The following is a 20,990-nucleotide window of genomic DNA, read 5'->3' on the forward strand; positions in this document are numbered from 1 at the left end:
ACCCATTGCCATTTGGTGAGTGGTGAGGCCAGGTTGGTACAAACTTGCCATCTTGGTGCCCTGCAGGAAGAGTCTGCTGCCACCAGAATGAGCCCAGGAAGCTTCTGTCACTGTTTTGTTTAATAGATGTAAAGGTACGTAGCTGTTGTCTTGAAAATACGCAGCACTGAGGAGGCTGCCAGTTGTGGAGTCGTTTCTTAAATTCTCCTATTGAAATGAGCTGAGAATGTTGTCCTTCGTTGGTCTGCAGTTGGTTTAGGTGCTCGAACCTCTAATGGCAGCACTCTCTGTTGGCACTGAATAGTTTCATTAAGCAGAATTCTGTGTCTCGACAGAGCTGTTGTGCAGAGGAATTCCTGAGCATCTCTGAGGGGAAGGAAAACAAGGCAGGTGAAGTAGGGCTTAGGGAAGTATTGAGGCAACTGCATAAACGTGCGTGCTTGGTGCTGTGAGCTGGAGGAGCATCTGAAACAGGTGACAGAGGAAAGAAAAAGGAGAAGACTTGGAAGGACGATCTGACAAACAAGCAAACTGTGATTTTATCCTTCTTCATTTGTTTGTTGCCCTAAGCACTGAGAAGATGCTATTTCTCTCCTTTCCTTCCAGAGGAAAGCAGCCCAAGTGAGTGAAGAGGTCGGTATTGCTTTTACAGAAGTGATACAATAGCCATATTCTTCTTATTAAATGGAAAACGAGGCATATTGTTTGCCTGGGCTCTGCAGTTGGTTGCATCAAGCACTGCTTGATGGAACAGGAGAGGGGCCACCTGTGGCCACGGTCACCCCGTTGCTCCAGCTCTTTGCTGTGCCCGTTGGAGAGGACTCTCATGGTTAATGGTATCTTTTGACTCGACCCAAAGCTGAGTGCTCAACGAGCTGATCTGTTCTTCTGTGATGCTGAGTGCCTGTCCCACTGGAACGGATGGAGAGGAGCCATTGTCTCTGGAGAGGTGGCCCCTCAGATGTCACATTCCCCAAAACAGAAGTGTTTCTATCAGCTGCTGGCAGATGAGGTGAGCTGGCTGCAGGGCCCGAGCTGCACTGCTGCTGCAGCTGTTGGCACGAGTTCCTTGGAGAAGGGCTTTTCTTCTCCATTACGTTTGCATGGCACTGGAAGACAGTGGCAGCTTGTGCTGCAAGTTGGAGGAGATGGCAGCATTGGTTGGGCTTCCTGCATTGCACAGCCCTGCGAGACACACGGGGCTCCTCACCTGTCTGCTCCACTGTGCTTCCTTCCCCCACATGCCAGGCACATTCATGACATACAAGCAAAGGCAGTGATCCAGAGTAGGCTTTTTTTGTGTGCGTGCTAATCTGTAATTAAGAAAGTAATGGCATCCCGTGCTTATGTGTTGTTGAGTCTTCATTATGAACAGTGTAATTAAAGGCACGAGATAGTTCTGTGTCAGATTGTGATCTTTACAAATAATTAGCTTCAGGAGCACCAGCAGTTTGTGACATTTCATGCCTTGAAGTACTGCTTGCATTAATTTTTCCAGTTGCTGGCAGAGGTGTACTGACATAACTGCCGTGTGTGATATTTATGTCACTGCGTGGACATTTTCAGCCTTGTAATGAGAACATGAATGCATACACAGCACCTTTCTGCGAGGGAAAGCCCGTGTGTCATCTAGATGTGAATCACCAGACTTTAACATGAAACACAGAGAAAGGGCACGTGCAGAAAAGAGAAGTAGCCTCTTCTAGGGTGGTGAGATCCAGTGCTGGAACAAACACAACATGCAAGTGGGAAAGGTACGGTCTCATTGCAGTTGAATAATACAGGGCTCAGTGCAGCTTCCAGCTAAGCACCTTACTTCTCCGTTGACTGGTCTCAAAAGAAGTGAGATGTAAACGATTCCTTATGCAGTAAGAGATCCATTTGTTTACTCCTTATTTAGCAGGAGAGGAGAGCTGGAAGGGCTGTGTGGTCATTGCCACTTGCGTGCCCCAGCGCAAGCTTTATTTCTGTTGTAAAATGTGTTTTATATAGAGACTGTATGGTAAGTAACCAGACTGTGTATTTGCAGTGCTGGTTGCCTGGAAAGCCCTGAAGTTATTTGGCAGCAGTGCCTACTGGAAGTGCAGGTATGAGTGCTGGAGCCAAGGAGAAATGCTAAGGCACTTGTTGCCCTTTGATGGGCACGTTGGGTTAATCCATACGTGGAACCACAGAGCCACTGGTGTTGGAAAAGCCCTCTGAGCATCCCAAGGCCAGCCCACGTCCCTCAGTGCCACATCCCCACAGCTCTGGGACACCCCCAGGGCATCCTGTGCCAATGCCTGACAGCTCCTTGGAGCAGAAATTTCTCCCAGTACCCAACCTGCCCTTCCCTTTAGGGTCTTCCCACAGAGATGTGGAATGTGGTGCAAATGAGAATCCTGCCTACACAGGATTCCTGCCTACAAAGGCTTTCACCGGGGAAATCTTTTCTGCAAATTAAATGTGAGACCGAAAAATATTTTTAATGGCTTAAGAGCTAATGTTAAAAAGTTTCTTCAAACTCATCAGAAATAGGAAGGATGATGCAACAGCAGAATTTAAGGGAAAAAGGAGGTCAAAGAAAAAATGCTGAGCAGATTATTTTCATCAGCTTTGGCCATGGTGTGGACAATCTTTCTCAATTTCCTCTTATTTTTCTAAGCTGAATGTGTATTCTAGCAGTTGACAGTACTTGTCAGCAGGCACCAAAAATGCACGCTCCGTAGGATCTTCCCTTCCAGAAACCCATGGGTCAGCAAGCACCAAGGTGTGCGGTCCAGATGAGCTGCCTTCTAACAGCTTTGTCTTCCAGTTCTCCTGCTAGCAACAGACTTCTGCACTGCTGGGTGCTTTGCCTCCTAGGCATGGGGGCACTGATGTGTTGTTGGAGGGCCGCTTTGAACTGAAGAATGAATCAGAGCCAACAGCGATGGCTGAAGGATGAAAGGCTTTGGTTTGGTGAAAGCACCGCTCAGCAGGGCTGGCTTTGGGGCTCCTCACTCAGGATGCTCACCGGGTGCTGGCGAGGTGCTGGGTTGCTCAGCTTCTACACAGGGCCTTCCTCTGCCCTGTGACCGCACCAAGAAATCAAGCGTGGAAGGCAGAAACTGCCCAAGTTTTAGCAGACAGACTGGAAAGGAGGGCTGCTGTGGGGTTTTCTCTGTTTCTGGCCGTTGTCTGCTTCAGCGTTGGTGTGTTTGGGAAGTGCTGAGTTTGCATCTGGGGCAGCACGTCGGTGTGGGAAGGGGAGCGTGGGGCTGGGTCTGCTCAGACATCAGCACTCGGGAGCTTTCCTTTGTTGGGTTCCATCCATCTTGCCAATTCCAGAGTGCCATGATTCTTTGTAGCTTCCTTTTTAAACTCAAACGCAGTCCAGCCCAGACCTCGCTGACAGACACTGCTTCACATTCTGCTCTTCACTGCTCATTGTGTTTATATCCCCATCATTTCTAGCTGTGTACACACAAAAACAATATTATTCCTATTTGCACTGTCACAAAAACATTTTCTTTCTGTGCTGTGTCTCTTAGAGGTCTGGTTCCCTTTGCTAGCGCAAGAGATGTTAAATATTTAGTGTTACGTTAAACATTTCATCAATTAAACCTCACACTGCTTTGAACAGAGCTTGCAAAAAACGTCAGCATGAGAGAAAATAAGGCCAGGCGAGAGGGAAAAGAAGGGTTAGGCAAAAGCACGGTGTCCTTGTCAGCCACAAAGCAATACAAAGCAGGCACAGACCTGCAGGTGATGCGCGGGTTGAACGGAGCTTGAGGCTCCTGGCGGTGCTGCTGGGTCCGTCTCACCTTCCCCAAAGGCAGCCTGCTGGTCTTGTGCTTGTTTTCCCACAGTTAGCTCTTTTTCTAGGCACTTCCTGGCTTTTTGTTCTGCTTTTATATCTTTAGGTATTGCATAGTGATAGGAGAAGGGGGAATGGTCTTAACTGAGACAGGGGAGGATTAGGTTGGATATGAGGAGGAAGTTTTTCAGCCAAAGGTGGTGAGGCACTGTTCACAGGCTGCCGAAGGAGGCTGTGGATGCCCCATCCCTGCAGGCATTCAAGGCCAGGCTGGATGTGGCTCTGGGCAGCCTGGGCTGCTGGTTGGCGACCTGCACACAGCAGGGGGTTGGAACTGATGAGTGTTGTGCTCCTTTGCAACCCAGGCCATGCTGTGGTTGTCTGAAATATTGCTAGATAGGTGGTTGAACTGGATGGTCGTGGAGGTCTTTTCCAACCTCGATGGTTCAGTAAGACCTGCAAGGCCCAGCTGCTGCCCCACTCCAACCTTCTCCACGTGAGACTATCAATGGCTGCTTCCATGTCAATGGGAGTTGGGTTATTTTGGTGTTGCTTCAGCAGGAAGATCTAAAAATTTACAGGCTGCTATCTGTTTGTGACAGCACATTGACACAGCCCAGGAAATGATGGGTAATTGCACACAGCATATGCAGCTTTGTTTATACAAACTCCTGTGCTTACCCATCTCATATCCGCCCCTGAAATCCACAGAGAAAACACACCGTAACTGACAGCCTGTAATCCTTGGTAAGGTTCTCAGTTTATTTCCTCTACTTTATTCTGGTCGAAAAGCGAGAGGGAGAGGAGGCAGAACTGCAGAAGGAAATGCCAGGAGCATTGAATAACATCTACTGAGCCGTGGTGTGCAAGAGAGAAGTGCTATTGACATGGTTTGTGCCTGCTGTTTGTTTTCAGGAAAGTCATTGTGTAAATCAGGGATGTGTTTCAGCTGGGCCTCCTCGGAGCTTCGTTTTCTCTTTGCCTTTCAGTTCAGCTCTTACCTATAAACATGTGTTAGCTTTGAATTGTAAAAATGTTTCTCTGTTGTTGTTGTAACCGAAATGCAGCTTGCCTGGGGAAGTGCATCGGGACTTTTGGAACTCTGCGTAGCAGAGATTTGAATTTCAGGTCTTAATTTGTTCTGTGAGAGCTATGGGGAGTCATCTTCATCAAACGAAAGTTTGCTCCTGTCAAATCTTTACTTTGTTTTGATTGATCTTTTCCTTCTGTAGTTCAAATCCATTCATTTTTCTACAGAAGGATCTGCCCCCTTCCCTGGGGAGACCATTGCTCGGCAAGGCCGCAGGCTGTTACCATGCAGGTGATGAACAGCCCCAGGTTGTGGGCAGCAGCTGTGCTGGGTGCTGTGGGCACACTGCTCAGAGGAGCTGCCCCTGTGTGCTGGGTGTCCCTGAGGGAGCAGTTCCTGAGCTCGTGGCTATGAGAATGACGTGGCAGTTCTTCACAGAGTCCCAGAGAAGTGGAGCGGATGGGAACGTTCCTGCACACTCATCAGTATCACCTTCATGTTCCAGGCACAGCAGGTCGGTGGTGGGAGCTGACCTGGGCTCCCTGCAGTCAGGGCCATTTATAATTCATGCCAAAAAGCTTTCAAGATCTGATGTGAGTGCCGTGAGCATCCAGAGGGACGCACTCGGCCTGTTCTCTTCGTGGTAGACGTAGATGGGACCCATGCATATCACAGAGGGTTCCACCTGCTTTACAAGGCTAAGCAAAGGAAGGGCGGATGACACTTTGCCGCAGTCAGCTTCATCTGCTATTACTGCCTAGAGATAAAGCACGTACCCCGAGGCCTCCTTGGTCACAGCAGTGTTTATAAAGGCTGTGTTTTTTAAGATGCGTCCTTTCCTCATGAAAAATGAATGTGTTTTGATAACAGAAATTATCCCCTTACTTCAGTTCGAATTAAAATCAAGTCCAGTGATAGAGTGAATGCTTAGAAAGCCCATTGTTTGTTCATAAGGAGCTGATGGGAACGATGAGTATACTTTTAAAAATAGCAACGATTTCTGGAATGAAAACGAAATTCCAAGCAGAGGCAAAGCATCATAGATTTAGTCAACAACCAGAACTTCTTGGAGGTCGTGCTGTGGGAGATGCTGACGACTTTAAGGAGCACATGTTGGGGTGGGGGGCAGCCAGATGCTGGAACAGAGATGGACAGCGGGGTGTCACTGCCCCTGGGGGCTCAGAGGCAAGCACTGAGCATCCTGCACAGCTGGATGTGCTTGCAGCAGTGCTTGGGTCAGCCACAGCTCCCTGCTAACCCAGAGTACCTGGAGCTGGGGTGCATGTGCTCCAAGCAGAGCCCTCAGGGCGCTTCCTTTCATATCAGCACGCTCAGGTATATTAGGAGAAAGCATAGATGCAGCTGTGCAGTAGAAGCTCCCGGGGTGCCTCTATCTGAAGCACATCCTGGTGTCCTGGCAGCCCTGGGTAGGGTTGGTGCCCTCCCTGGCTGCAACCAAGCACAGCAGGCAGGCTGGGCAACACTCCTACTATGGCATGTTAAGCTGGGTTTTTATATAGAGTTACCATCTAGCACGGGAATATGCAGTTATTCAGAAGATCTTTCCAAATTACAAATGCTACCATCGAGTTCTCTATTCAGGTGGTAACTGATAACTGCATGGAAAATGACAGAAAACAGAGAAATCTCATCGTCTTTAATCATTGACTTTGATTCCTGGGTGCTCTCAGGGAAAGGGCTGTTCTGGAAGAAGCTGCACAACGTGATCTGCTGGCTCCCATGCGTGGCACAGCGCTGCTGCTTCCCAGGTTAATGTGTAACCTGCAGCACTTGGGCTGTAAGGAAAATGAAGTGGTTTGCTTGGCTTGGAACCTAATGCTGTTATCTGAGCTGCTGCTAAAGGTATCAAAGTGTGCTCCATGTTCTGCTTTTGTATTAGATTTGCCTCTACTAAGAGGGATATAAATACATTTTATAGGCCGATTCCTAGAAATTAATATCTTTTTAAGAGCCTTCTTTGTGTCACCTGGGCTGTGGTTCGTGTGAGAGTAACTGCTGTGCTCAGGGCAGCAGGTTTATGGCCCCAGCCGTGGTTTGCCCAGCAGCTGTAACTCAGAGGGCACCGTTAGCTGGCAGCAGCTGTTCCTGCAATGAGCATGTGCAGCACTCGGGTCCCTGTTTGCAGCTCAGCATCCTTCAGAGCAGGTTCCTTCTTGTCTGCAGGCAGCATCCTCACGTGTCCCCTCACCATAGCTGCCCCTTCCAGCAGCCTAGTGCAAACCAAACAGCTGGGAAGGGCCCCATCTCTGTTTTGCTGCAGGAGAAGGCAGAAGACATCAGGGCCCATGCAGCTGCACAGCTCACCATAGCAGTACTGCAGGTGGATGGGTCATGGGGGGCTCGGTTCTCTCCTGCCTGCATGAGCTGATGGGAAGGTTTGTCCAGGCACCAAATGGCATCCAGAAGTGCTGCTGGCCGTGCCATGCTCACCCCTCACCAAATCTTGTCAGATTTGGGCTGCTGATATGAAATTTTGGAAACCATCTCAAGGAAGGTTGTGCTTCCATAGCTGCACCGCCTCTTCTGCATTTATGGTGTAAAAATGAAATGTAAGAGCAGGGAGCTGCGGGGTGTAAGCATTAGCATGTATTTGGAGGAAAAGATCCCGGACACATTTCACTGTTGTTTTTGGAAGTTCTTCCTTTCTCCTCAGGTCTTACAAATGTTTCAGGCCCTGTGCCTTCCCGGTTCCTCCTTACCGAACAATGAGGGGCAGCATTATTTCCTTGCATTCATACGTGTTGTGGTTTAGGTTTTGACCCTCGAACGTTGAGTGCTTTGGGTCAGGGCTGGCAGGAAGCTCCGTGGATGCACCAAGGTGCTATGAAGAGCCGTGGTTTGGTCTGCGTCACCTAACACAGTGCCACAGAGACAGCGTGGTGCTGTGATGGAAAAGTACTCAGTGCATACGTACTGAGCTGAAGCCAGTTGTGCTCTCTCTTCTGGAAGCTCATAGGCATACATTGAGGCTGGAGTTTGCTCGCTTTGGCAACCGAGTTCCTGATGTCTCTGTCACTGCAGTACAAATTCCAGTGCAGGTCACCTGTTTATTTTGTTTCATGTTTCTTTTGGCTGGAATAAAAGGCAAGGCAGACATCAGCTCGGTGGGATTTGTACAGAGCCAGCTCAGGCTTTCAGCACAGCCCCTGGGTGAGCAGCGCAGCGCTGTGCTGTTATCCACGCGGTCCATCCCTGCGGGGATGCAGATCTCATTGCTTCCTGGCCAGAATCCCACCAAAGTCCCCGAGCCCCTTCCAGCAGCAAATCAGCATTCGGCAGCCACCGCTGTGCTCATTCAGAGAGATCTTTTTGGAGACATTTTATTTACCAGATGCGTTACAACACCCCCGTGGATCTCACTGTGGGTTCCTCGGTGAACGCTGCATTTGGAGTCTTTAGGTTGCAGCTGCTTGACGGGGAGGCGTGCAGCTCCTTCTCAGCCATGGATTCTGCTGCCAGGCTGTGGCAGCCACTTTGCACAAGCTGTAGAGCAGTAGGCAGGGGCTGGGCCATGGGGGGTTGTGGCTCTCCCTGGACAGTGGCTGCTGCCAGCTGTGCCCGGTGGCTGTTCTGAGGGTGTGAGAAGGACTCACCAGGTGCTTTGGCACTGGTGAATGTTAGAGGGGAACAGGACAAGCACTAATCCATACTGATGAATAATTCTGAATCTGTTTTAAATTGCATCCACTGGTAGACCGAAACGTTGTTTGATGGGAGCGCTGCCCCATGGCTTGTTTCCCTGGCCTGGCTCTTGGTGCTGGAGGGCTCTGCTGGGGGCTTTGGCTCCAGGGCTGGAGTCAAATGAACCCTCTGGGCTTGCGACAGTAGAGCTGCACGGTGGGTGAGCAGTTCAGCATCATTGCCACCGAGTGGGCCAGAGCCCAGAGGGGCACTGGTGGCACAGTCACATCCTGCAGCAGCTCCAGCACTGGGCTGGTGGTTCTCATGGCCTCTGGGAGGTTTTCTAGCTGCTGTCCCTCCCAGGCACCAACGGTTCTCCCTGCTTGTCTCCTGCTTGCTCTTTGCAGCAGCATCCTTTGAGTTTAGGCTGGACGTTAGGAAATACTACTTTTCTGAACGAGTGATCAGGCACTGGAATGGGCTGCATAGGGAGGTGGTGGAGTCACCGACCCTGGAATTGTTCAAGGAATGTTTGGATTTTGTGTTGAGGGACATGGTTTAGTGAGAACTACTGGTGATAGGTGGATGGTTGGACTGCATGGTCTTGTAGGTCTTTTCCAACCTTGGTGATGCTGTGATTCTGAGTTAGCTCTGTGCCATGCACAGGACTAAAGCAAAGCGACCTCCATAGCATACCTACAAATTACTGCATCTCCCCCATTTTCTCTAGCAAGTCGATGAGCAGCACTGTATCTTTTTCACCCAGCCACCTCTGGGTGCTACTTTACAATATAGCAGTGCTTGTATGTTTAATAAAACTCCTAAGGACATCTGTCCTTGTTTCTTCGTGAGGAGCGGTGGAACACATATCTAAAATTTGGCTCTCTTTGTTACCTCGCATTGTCCAGGCCTTTCCTCACAGCCCCAAGCCAGATGTGTCACATCAGCTTTGGTTTCTGCTGCTGTAGTTTTGTTGCAGTAACAAAGATAACACAAAAAAATGATAGTAATATGGAGAAAATCCTTCCTTTGTAAGATGCCATAGAGTTCTGACCGTTGGATTTACTCATGAGGCATCAGATGCAACAACCAAAGCCAGAACAAATTGTTTCACAGGTTTGCAAGCTTTAATTTGATTCCCTTTTTGCAATGGCTTAATGCATTGTATATCCTTGCTCAAGTGAAGTTCACTTTTCGACTTATGGGATCCGTGTGTGCTCATGAAAAATAGACATAAACAGTGAAAGAGCTCTGAATTGTTCAGAATAATAGTGCAGTGCCATGAATACAAAAGCAACGAGGACATTTGGGAAAGTTTAAGGACAGTGACACATTTCAGTGTGCTGGAGGGTGCTGTGAAGCACTGCTCATTTTCAGTCCAGAAGGCTGCATGTGTTGGCTGCCCTGCACAACACTGGGCTGCCCATTTTCAATACATGCTGAGAAAGTCTTTGGTTGCTCAGATCCCATCTCACTGCCTGTCGCTGCTCCAGGGGTGGCCACGCATGGGGCACACGCTGGGCTCATTAACAGGGCTCTGAAATAATTTCTTATCCTTTGTTGTAATTTGAGTTTGTAGATTCATAGAATCACCGGGGTTGGAAAAGGCCTTCAAGACCAGTCCAGCCATCCTCCTTGCACCAATGTAACCCTGCTAAACCACGGCCCTCAGTGCCACATCTGCACGTTGGTGAGTGATGTGGCCTTGCTTCTCCTGGTGTGTCAGACAGACGTGGTCATTGCTCTTGGAGGGCTGGCACTCTGACCTGCACCCAGCTGAACGGGTTGGCTGGTGGCATTGTGCCCTGTCTACTTGAAGAGCACTTCTCCTGCTGAGGCTAAGTCAAATGGAAGCGGGGGGGAAGCCCCTAAAGCCTGTGACTTCTCCATTGTTTCTTTTCCAACTGTCTCAACTAATATCAGCATCCTCCTTGGTGAATCTCCTATCCAAACCAGGTGTTTGGTGCTGGCTTTGTGCAGCCCAATGAGGACACAGAGCTGTACTGAGCAGATCCATCCTCGCCTTCCATCAGCTCACCTCCCCATGCAGTCCTGGGTGCTCTGCATCTTGCAGCTGTCCTTGTCTGTATCATGTAAAGCTTATTGCAGGTATGAAAGCACTGTTTAATTCTTATTTTATCCCACACCTTCCCGTGCACGTTAAATTAATAGTTTACGTATTACTTTGCTGTAATGAAAAAGACCTCTACTCTGTTATAAAGAGTAGATTCTAATTTTAAAGTTACATGTTTGCTGCTGCTGTCATTTTGATGCTTTCCCAGTATGTGATTTTCATTTTTTTTTTATTAGCTCGTGTTTGAAATAATGAACGTCGGTGCCAATAAATCATCACAGACAACAAAAACAGGAGTTGCAATTTGTTGTCGCATTCTGTTGACTGAAGATGTTTTCGAGATGTAACTTAAATCTACTTGTAAGTGTTGGTGGGCCCGCCTCACAGCTTGGCCAGGGGTCTGTGGGGCTGCTTCCCCATGTGCTGGGAGCAGTGCCATGCCTGCAGAGAGCTGGATCCAACCAGGCTGGGCTGGGAGCTCGGGCTGCTGGTCAGGCAGCCGGTGGTGGTTCAGGATGGATGCAGAATGGAATGTGAGGTGGATGGATGAGCTCGGTGTTGGAAGGGATGCTGCGTGTTGGCAGGTTCATCCGGATTGTTTCCTTGGAGTTGATTCTTCCCCGTCTGCATGCTTTTGGGATCTGTCCTTAGTTATTGTTTCAATATTCGTATTATCTATCAGTATCAGAGCGCTGCAGTTTGGCAGCATTCTATATAGCCTTAATCATTAGCCTTGTGAAATTTGTAATTAATTCCTAATGAACTTCATAACTAACTACCCGGACAATTAGGGAAAATAGGGTTTCACAATGATTAGCATGAGTCTGGCATGGAAGGGTCTGCTCTGTGCGAGTGATACTCTTAATGAACTTGGAATATTAACAACTATTTCCATAGATCCTGTGTGCCCCATTCAGCTGGTAGGGGTGTTGGAGCAACGTAACCAGCTGCACTGAATTATTTGTTAGCAAAACATGAATTCAGCTTTGTGGTTGCCCTCCATCGGCTCCCCGGCCGCTGCTATGCGAGCCTCTAACTTGCAGCTCTTCCAGGAGAGGTGTCCAGGCGTTCTGAAGAGCTCTCCTGGAAGGTGAAGGCACTTCCCTCTGATACAGGAAGGGTTAAATGCTGATGCACTGCTTGGTGGGACCCCAGTCTGGGCAATGAGGCGAGCGTTCGTCTGCATGTTTGCTTTAGCAGAAATGACATTCACCTCCTTTGTGTCTGATTCTATTAACTAGATACAATTTTCAGCCAATATCAGACATAACAGCTTTCAGTTGCTCTTCAAATGAAACTGATCTATGGTTCACTGGTCTAGAATCCATTTCATCCCCTGTTTATGTCCAAACAGAGCAGTGCAGAAGACTGATCCGTTCCAGATGTGCTTCTCACACGATAGGCTTTGAGAAACGTCAGCTTGGGGCCAAGTTTCCATTCTCCGCATCTCAAGAACAGACACAGCTTATGACAGACCGCTCACCTCTGTGAATGCTGGTTTTGTGTTTTGAAGCCATGTAGGTTTTCATTAATTCACGTCTGAGATGTTGGTGGGGATTTTGATTGACTGCAGGCCAGGATGCTCATTGCCTTCACAGTATGGCACAGCAACCTCAGCAACGGGAGCTGCTGTGACGTGGGCTGGTCTGGCTTCTGTGCTCCAGACAAGAGGTGGTTCTCAGGTCCCTGCTGCCCTGCACGTGACTGGGTATGGATGATGTGGTGTGTTCTGCCTTCTGTGTGACTCACAACATTGCAGAACAGGATCCCATATACCCTAGAGATTGAAAGTGAGTGAAAAAGCCATGAAAAACAGGATTAAGGAGATTAGAAATAGTTGATCCCTCTGTTCTCAGCCAGCAACGCTGTGGTACTGTGCCTGGTGCTTCACCTTGAGCACTGTGTGCAATTTGGCTGCCAGGATATGAAAAAGACATCAGGCTTCCAGAGGGTGGATTGCCTCTTGTAGTGCTTTGATCACATCGTTGGTGCCATCTTATGGAGGCTTCAGCGTAGGACTGGTGTCACTGTGGGCTGTGGGAGCCCATGGGAAGCAGCCAGGTGTTGGTGCAGATCATCTTTGAGGTTGTTAGAGCAGTGTGGTTAGGTTGAGGTTGGACCTGGTGATCTTGAAGGTCTTTACCAAGCCGAGCAATTCTATGATCTGCTTCATGCTCTTGGTGCCGTTGGTCCCCGGGCCTCAAATAAGGGGAGTGGGGGTGTGAGGGGAGTGGTTTGGGTTCTGTGCTGCTCCCATCCAGGTTGCCAGGTCAGGAGAAACCCGAAGATGAGGCTGTCTGAGGAAGCCCCGTGTTGGTGGCATTGCAGCGCTCCCAGCAGCCTCAGTGAGCAGTGAGAGGCCAGCCCACGTGTAAACTGGGTGACTGAATTTGGGAGATGTCCAGAGGGCAAGTGGGAAGAAAATTCCCTTCCCTGTGATTTACCTCTGTTTGCCCAACCGATCCAGCTCAGCCGTGTCCCAGCACTTCCTTTCGTTGCCAATCACTGTGCAGAAAGCCCCACGGCGCGGCGTTTAATCAAAAAGACACGGTGGTCATAGAATAAATCCTTCTGGTTCTAAAACATTTGTACAAGGGAAAGGAAAATCGATCAGAAGTGAGAGAATCTCCAGAGAATGGCCAACAAAAGCCAGGCACTGAGAGCTGCTGGTGCTGCCGGCGCAGTCTGTGTGCAGAACACGAGGCTTTGCTTTCGTCAGCCTTGCCATTATTTATCTGCTTCCCCCAGAGCCTGGTAGAATTTAACAGAAGTAACGTTTGGGTGTGTTATATCTGCTCAGTGCACATTAAAATGGACTTTGTAATGCATGAAATCAGCAGTAGAAATGTAGAATGATAGAAAGCTCCAGATTTATAGAATGTGATAATCTTTTAAAACTTCTTTGTAGGAAACGCAGTAACTTCACAGTGGAATTTAACACCTCGTTACGTATGATGTATAAATTTCAGGTTGGATATTACAAGAAGTTCCTTCTCCAAAGAGTGGTCAGGTGCTGCAATGGGCTGCACAGGGAGCAGGGAGTCACCAACTGGGGGTGTTGAAGGAAGGCGCGGATGTGGCACTGAGGCATGGGGTTCAGTGGGAAACACTGGTGGAAGGTGGGCAGTTGGACTGGGTGATGATGCTGGGGGTCTTTTCCGACATCAGTTTCTTTTTAGAATCCTTTCTATGATTCTACGAGCACCTTTTCAGATAATTTTATTGTAAAACTCAGTGGCGGCGTCGGTCCTTGTGGCTGCGCGGTCGCAGCGAGTGCGGCAGCACCCAGTGCTTGGGTGGCTTTCAGGGCTGTGAAGTCTCCTGAATGAGTAAGTGTGACTTATTGTTCCCTTGTTGTTTGTCACTTAGAGGCTTTCTGTTCATCCCTGTGTGGCTCAATCAAAGCCTACCAAATTCTGTTAAATGAGCAAGTAATTATATTTCTCAGTGCGGTTCAGTGGATTTATTGTTTTGGCTGATGTGAAGACTTATTACTCCCATAATTGAGATAAGTGCATTTTCATTGTGTTCCATTGCTAATAAAATAGTTGTGATTTAACATCTTGCTGGCTTAGAACAGCTAGACCTTGTGCCTAATTACAGACTTTTCTTTTGCTTAAGATTCTATGCAACGGAGGTTGAAAGGGTTTGTTTCCAAGGAAACAAATGCACTGCACTTTCGTCGCATAAAATGTTTCCTGATAGAAAATTCCATAAGCAGGCTCCCAGGAGCTGCAAGTGGCACAAGGTAACTGCAGCAGATCTGGAGCACATCTCCAGCTGCTGTGGGCTGACCCTGCTGCTGCCATCCCCACATTGCTGCTTGGGTGTGCTGGGAAGCTGCAGTGGCAGAACACCAGCGTTGGCATCACTGCTGGAGTTTGTCGGCGTGCTTCAGTGGCGTTTCTTACTGTTTGTGCATTGCACGTGCTTCTGCAATAATAGCAGTGTGCTAGAAGCTCCCTTTATGGCTAACAGAATACACCTACTCTTTTATGTTACAGCTCTACATTTGCACATTGCTATTAGTTTTCATACCGGCTTGATAAGGAAACTCCTTTGGCACAGCTCAGACATTTCAGTGAGTTTTGGCAGAGCAGTGCTTTGGGAGAGGCGTGCAGGGGCTGCAGCACGCTGCCTTTGCCCAGGGCTGTGTGTCCCTGATGCTTTCCCCGTGCTGCTAATGACGACAGAGGCAGTGTTACCTGGGCAAGCGTCTTGTGCTGCTGTGTTACATAAAGCTTGGTCGGTGCCATCTGCCTGCTGGGCTGCTGAGAGTGCTCTCTGTAGCCCACGGGGTTGGCTCTGACGTGGAAAGCGCTCTGCTTGGCTGCAAAAGGAGATTTTTATCCCTCAAGTTCTGTCTGTGTGTGCCTTCCTCAAATTGGGGTCAACTCAGCCGATAGCTCAGAAGGCAGAAATGGCAGTGGCTGTAAGAAGTCCTTTCCCCTGTGCTTCTTCAGGTGGTTGTTTTGCTTTCTGCAGAGCTGACTGCCACCACCCGCCCCTGGTGCAGGGGGAGGAGTTGTGGTTTGGGGCTGCTGCCTCTGGGGACGTGTTCAGTAACCTGCATGCAGTCACTGCGTCAGCCCTGTGGAACACATCCTGTGCTCTGTCTTGTTCCATCTGCACACAGTCCGGAAGAATCATAGAAACACAGAAAGGCTGGGTTGAAAAGGACCACAGTTCTCATCTCATCAAAACCCCTGCTGTGTGCAGGTCGCCAACCAGCAGCCCAGGCTGCCCAGAGCCACATCCAGCCTGGCCTTGAATGCCTGCAGGGATGGGGCATCCACAGCCTCCTTGGGCAGCCTGCTCCAGAATGCCACCCTTTGGTTCATGGTTCTTCAGTGCAAGTGCATTTCCTCTCTGAACATAACTGTATGTATTTCGTGGTGCGTTGTGCTCTGGTATAATGATGGCACATTTGCTGTGTTTGTAAATCATTTAAGAATCATTGTTCTGATTTGCACAAAATCAGTGCACCAGAGTCTTCTGACTTGGACGAATTGGGTAGGAATGTGCATATTATCCTGCTGCTGGAAGTTCAAGTGAGAGTGATTTCAATATGAAAAACCTGCCATTGTCAATATGAGCTACTTCTTTGTTAAGGAGATGTATCACTGAAAGGGAACTTTCAATACTCTGTGGAGATGAGTTATTCAACAAAATCATAACATTGATAACTCAACGTCTGGAAACCAACTCAGAAGGGGTCGGAGAAACTGAAGATTCGCTGCTGTTTGAAGTTCAAAATATTGTATTATCTTCTGCAGAGTGACTGTACAAAGGTAGGGATTACAACACACAGAACTGGACTCCTGGCAGGAGGTTGGGGACAGGGGGGTTGGCCTCTGCTCCCAGGGAACAGCAATGGGATGAGATGACGGCCTCACGCTGTGCAGGGCAGGGCAGGCTGGGTGCTGGGGGACATCTCTGCTCCAAAGAGCGCTCAGCACCGCACAGCCGCCCAGGGGTGGGGGGTCAGCATCCCTGGGGGTGTTCAGAGCTGTGGGGAGGTGGCACTGAGGGACGTGGGCAGTGGGCACAGGGTGGGCAGGCGGAGCTGAGAGGGCTTTTCCATCCCGAATGGCTCTGTGGTTCTGTGATTTCACTGGTGATACCACGCTCTGCTAGGCATTTTTTCCCCTGTCATGAAGTTAAGTGAAAATAGGAAATATTTTAAAGCATTTTCATGCAGATGGATTTGTACTCCAAGGAAAGTGAGAGCATGACGGGAGCTCACATTGTGGAAGGGGAGCAGAAAGGAGCAATCTGAGTGCTGGAGGAAAGTGCTGCGTTCCCTTGTCTGCTGTCAGGAAATAGCTCCTTAAGTACTGCACTCCCAAATTGGCGTCTGCTTGTTTTAACACAGACTGCTGTTAGGTAAAAATACCCCTCCTGCACTCAAGCAGCTAGGAGAGCTAATGCTCTTGAAAACTACAGCTTAAAGGGTTGCAGACAAAAAGAGACAAAAAGAACACGTCGAGGGTAAGAAGTCATAATATTATGACCTAAGTTAAAGAGGCAATTACGTTCTTCACAACTCCCTCTGTGCTGCAGGTGGGGCACGCAGCAGCCAGCCAAGCACCGTGCTGGGGCTGCCTGGCCCTGGGTGCAATGAGCTGAGGTCATAGAATCATAGAATGCCCTGGGTTGCAAAGGACTGCAGTGATCATCTGATTCCAACCCCCTGCTGTGTGCAGGTCGCCAAGCAGCAGCCCAGGCTGCCCAGAGCCACATCCAGCCTGGCCTTGAATGCCTGCAGGGATGGGGCATCCACAGCCTCCTTGGGCAACCTGTTCCAGTCAAGGACCCTGGAGATGTGGCACAGAGGGATGTGGTCAGTGGAGAGGGTTGGTGGTGGGCTGGGGTCTTAGAGAGTCTCTGCAGCCTTCTCAGTTCTGTGGTTTTATGATGTCTGACACATTGCTGTCCAGCTACTCAGTCTAACTCACCTCCTGGTGCCGCTGTGTTTACAAGTGACAATATTACAATCTGCAAACAATTAGAGAACTTTTTCTCCACCTCTTTGTCGAATTTCATCTAGAAAACAACCATCGATGCTTCCTTACCAACTGAGGCAATGCAGCAAGCCTATCTCAAAAGAACTGGAGCATTGAGAGCTAATACAGCTCACATTAGGCGTAAAACTCATTTTGAAAAATTTGTAGTGGTTTCTGTTTCAATCAGACAAATGATTATTGGTTCTGGTTCAGTCCCTTCGCCTCCTGCCATGGGAACGCGCATCCCCTGCAGCATCTCTTCCACAAATTGGTTTCAGAAAGCTTTGGAGTTTGGAAGTAGCCAAACCGGAACATGAAATTAAAGCCCCCTAAAGGTACAATAAAATAATAGATCAAAATAAGAGCCTGTTGGAAACCTGTCCAGCCCGTGTACTTCTGCTACACGCAGCGTGCCCATAGCCTTAAGGTCCTGGTGTGCTGTTAGCAAAGATGTGTGCTCTGAGGAGGTTGTCCTGCCAGGACCTGCCTGGGAGCTGCTTGGTGCCCACAAACGGCTGCAAAGCTGGCAGTGCTGTGCTCATGGCCCTGCTGCTGTTGTCAATTCCTTATGTTGTTTCCTACTGAAAACATCTCAGAATGGCTCTCTGTGAAGCTGCAGGAAGGATTGGATCTCAGCGAGCTCATTTTCCAGCTTATGTGTTCAGGAAATGTGGCACCGAGGGATGCGGTTAGTGGGCATGGGGGTGGGCTTGGTGGTTTTAGAGGTCTGTTCCGATCTTTATGAATCTATGATTCTGTGTTTTATTACTGCATTGCTGAAGTGCATTTGTCAGCCTCAGCCAGAGGACGCAGGTAGTTAAGGCAGTGTCAGGTAGTGCGCCGGTTGCCTGCTTCACAGCAAGAAGGAGATCAGAGTTGCAAATCGGAATGTCATCATCGTGAATCAGTGTGGCCAGAAAAAAAGGCAATGAATGGAAGGCCTCTGCGTGGCCGAGCAGTTGGCTGGGTGTGCAGGGAATTGCATCACTTGCAAATCAATAGATAGCTTTGTATTCTGCAAGTCATCCCCAGTAGGTGCGTGTGCTGAGCAGAACTCTGTAAACATGTGTGGAAGGGTCGATGCTGCTCTGCCAGACAGCTCCTGGAGTCCCAGGGAGCTGCACTGGGTGGGAAGCTGGATTCTGAGAGTTACATCCCCTGCCCCATACATGTGTCCAGCCATCCATCTCAGTGATCTTCTTTGCGTATGCCCATACATCCATCCATTTGCCCGTCTGTCCATCCACGTGTCTGTCTGTCCATCCATCCGTCCATCCACATGTCCATCTCTGCATCTGCCCATCCATCTGTGTGTCGGTCCATATGTCTGTCTGTCCATCCATCCATCCATCCATCCATCCATCCATCCATCCATCCATCCTTCCATCTATCATCTGTACCTTCATCTGTCCAAATGATTCTCAAGCTTTCAGATTACAAGCTGGGATGTTTGCATATTACCCTGATTGTTCCACTGGTAACCACGAGGAGGAAGACAAAATTTTCCTCTCGGTGTGGTCAGTATCTTATTTATTTCTCTGGGGTGAAAGCCCCAGTGTGTTCTTGAAGGGTACATGGCTTTTAATCAGGTAAGAGGTGCCACGGGACGTGCACACAAATGTGCTGCACTTCTGCTTTGTCTCCAGACATCGAAAATACCAGGTGATTTCTTTCGGGCTCTGCAGTGGTACTTTCTGGGCACTGAGAGCATTCCTGAAGCTTTGCAGCAATCTGCTGTTGATTGGGAGAATGAAGGTAGAATGTGCTGGAGGACCTGGAGTGTCCAGCATGATAAGCATTCCAGGAGCACAGTGGAATTATCCGCATCACATCAGGGATGCTCAAGGAGGGGAAGGGCTAGAAATGTGACGTGAGATGCCATGAAAATGGGAGCAGGGATGAAAGATGCAGCAGCTCAGAGTGGTGGGATAGAAAAAGAGCACGTGGGAACTTCTGCCACCGAAGTGAGCAATGAATTCATCTTGTCTTTTTTCCAGAAGTAGTGGGAGTCATGCTGCAGGCCAGCTGGTGGGCTGGAGTCTGGCAGGATCTGAAATCTCACCAGAGGCGTTACTGTGTGTTATTTATAACGGAGCTGTTGGGCCCCAAAGCCCCACGGTGCTGACGTGAACGCTGGGAACAGCCCCAGCTTGGGTTCAGCTCATTAAGTGGGCTGCATTTCTCTTATTTAATGGTAAATGAGATTTCAGCCTGCCCCACGGCTGTGGTTGTTTCATCAAACCTCTGCAGCGCCTTCAACGTGTGAGGTGATCAGTGTGTTTGTGATGGATGAAGCATAGAATAGGCTGACAGCACGCAGGGGGTTGTGACCACCCCTTTGGACACAGTGCCTGCAAGCTGTGCTGCACCCATTGCCACTCATGGCAAGGACCCTTCCTTCGGGATGTCAGAGGGAAGACTCCTGTCGGGGGAGCCCGGAGAGGGGATGTGCTGTGCATCCCTTGGTGCCACCTGCCCTACAGGCAGCGTGCTGCCCGCTTGGCAGAGCTCCTGGCATTCCCCAGCCCTCCCCTGCCCCCTGTGTCCCCTCTGTGCCCAGCGCCCCTCACACCAGGGCCCTCTCTGCTCACGTCCCCAGCAGCGCCCAGCCCTGCGAGCCGGATGCTCAGCAGCAGAGCTTCAGTGTCAATCCTGTAAAATTCCATTTTACGCAGAGACTCAAAAATCTGCTCTTGCTCAAAGCCTCTGGATGCGGCTGCGGCTGCAGACGTACCTGCTTGGAGCATTTTCCTAGAAGCAGATGCAGGGAGCGGGGCTCCGCTCTGAGCACAGACGCGTCCCCGAGTGACGGAGCGAAGCAGAGCGTGCCGCTGCCTGTGCCAAGGGCCAGCCAGGCGCTGCTGGGGCACTGGGAGCCGTCCTCAGGGCTCACCCTTTGTTGCCATTGCTAACCCAGGCCTTTGTCACAGAGGAGCGATCCCTGCGGCTTGTCACACGCGATGGGAGCGTCGGAAACTTGAGCTCAGCAGCGTCTGAGTGAGCGATGAGTGTGACCTGGGGAGGATAAACAGGAACGGGGGGATGTCTCTGGAGTTTGGAGAACACCCGCCGCTGCTTTTTTTTTTTTCCTTCTGTGTCAGTGTCACTGGAAGGGATGATACAAATGAGAGCAGGAAGCTGCAGTTTGGGTTCTGCCAGAAATAGATCTTTTTTCTTCTGATAGAGACGAAGAACTATGGGAGTCTGGAGAGGCTGTTCCGCGGCACCCTCACGGTCTGATTGCCAAGTCGTTTGTATTCGTGTGCGAAGTGACATCCACCCTGAAATGGGAGTTGACATGTAATCAGAAAGAATAAAAACTCGTGGAGGTATCTGCGTGCTGCTGATACAAGTTCAGCACGAGGGGAGCTGGGGGTGAGCACAGAATGTGCTGAGCGCGCTCAGGCGACAAGGAGAGAAACACCAGCGTGGAAGATGTTGAATGTTAATATTGCACGTAGTCGCCGTCATTCATGGATTTGGTGAGTGTTACTTGTTCTGTTGTGCCTGCATCAGGCAGCTCTGGTGGGCAGGAGGGCTCAGAAGTGTGCGGCTCTGCATTTGGGAGCGTGCAGCTGTGCGTTCAGAATTGTGCAGTTCTGTGTGTGCTGAGCGGAGGCGTTGGCTGCGCACACACCTTCCCCGAGTTGCACAGCTCTGCGGTGCTCAGAGTGTTTCCTTTGGCTCTCGGTGCTGACACCCCAATTTCTTAGAATCACAGAACGGCCTGGGTTGAAAAGGACTCCAGTGATCATCGGGTTCCAACCCCTGCTGTGTGCAGGTCGCCAACCAGCAGCCCAGGCTGCCCAGAGCCACATCCAGCCTGGCCTTGAGTGTCTCCAGGGTTGGGGCGTCCACAGCCTCTTTGGGCAACCTGATTTGGTGATGATGTGCATGGGGGGCCTGGGGCTGTGCTCCCAGGGCTGCACTTCATCCTGCATTCTGTTCCCCAGCACACTT

General features: G+C 49.7%; 1 protein-coding gene and 1 long non-coding RNA gene across 8 annotated transcripts in view; one reads left to right on the forward strand and one right to left on the reverse strand.

Annotated features, from left to right (window-relative positions):
* Positions 1-20,990, forward strand: part of LOC122181070 (cAMP-specific 3',5'-cyclic phosphodiesterase 4B-like) — a 124,706-nt gene that overhangs the window by 65,889 nt on the left and 37,827 nt on the right. Inside the window, exon 1 of one of the 7 annotated variants that reach the window (XM_042873270.1) lies at positions 19,835-20,512. The exons of the other annotated variants lie outside the window; for them this stretch is intronic. Coding sequence (XP_042729204.1) covers positions 20,466-20,512 — 47 coding nt within the window. The 5' untranslated portion in view covers positions 19,835-20,465. Of the gene's footprint in view, positions 1-19,834; positions 20,513-20,990 lie in introns of those variants that run through there. 7 annotated transcript variants of the gene reach the window in all.
* LOC122181071 lies at positions 18,543-20,810 on the reverse strand. Its single transcript, XR_006179314.1, has 2 exons — positions 19,765-20,810; positions 18,543-18,887 (listed from the first exon to the last, which is right to left on the reverse strand). It is a non-coding gene; the product is annotated as an uncharacterized LOC122181071 (long non-coding RNA).

This window comes from Lagopus leucura, unplaced genomic scaffold, assembly GCF_019238085.1.
Source record: "Lagopus leucura isolate 7727_CA_CO unplaced genomic scaffold, USGS_WTPT01 Super-Scaffold_100009, whole genome shotgun sequence".
Lineage (NCBI taxonomy): Eukaryota > Metazoa > Chordata > Aves > Galliformes > Phasianidae > Lagopus > Lagopus leucura.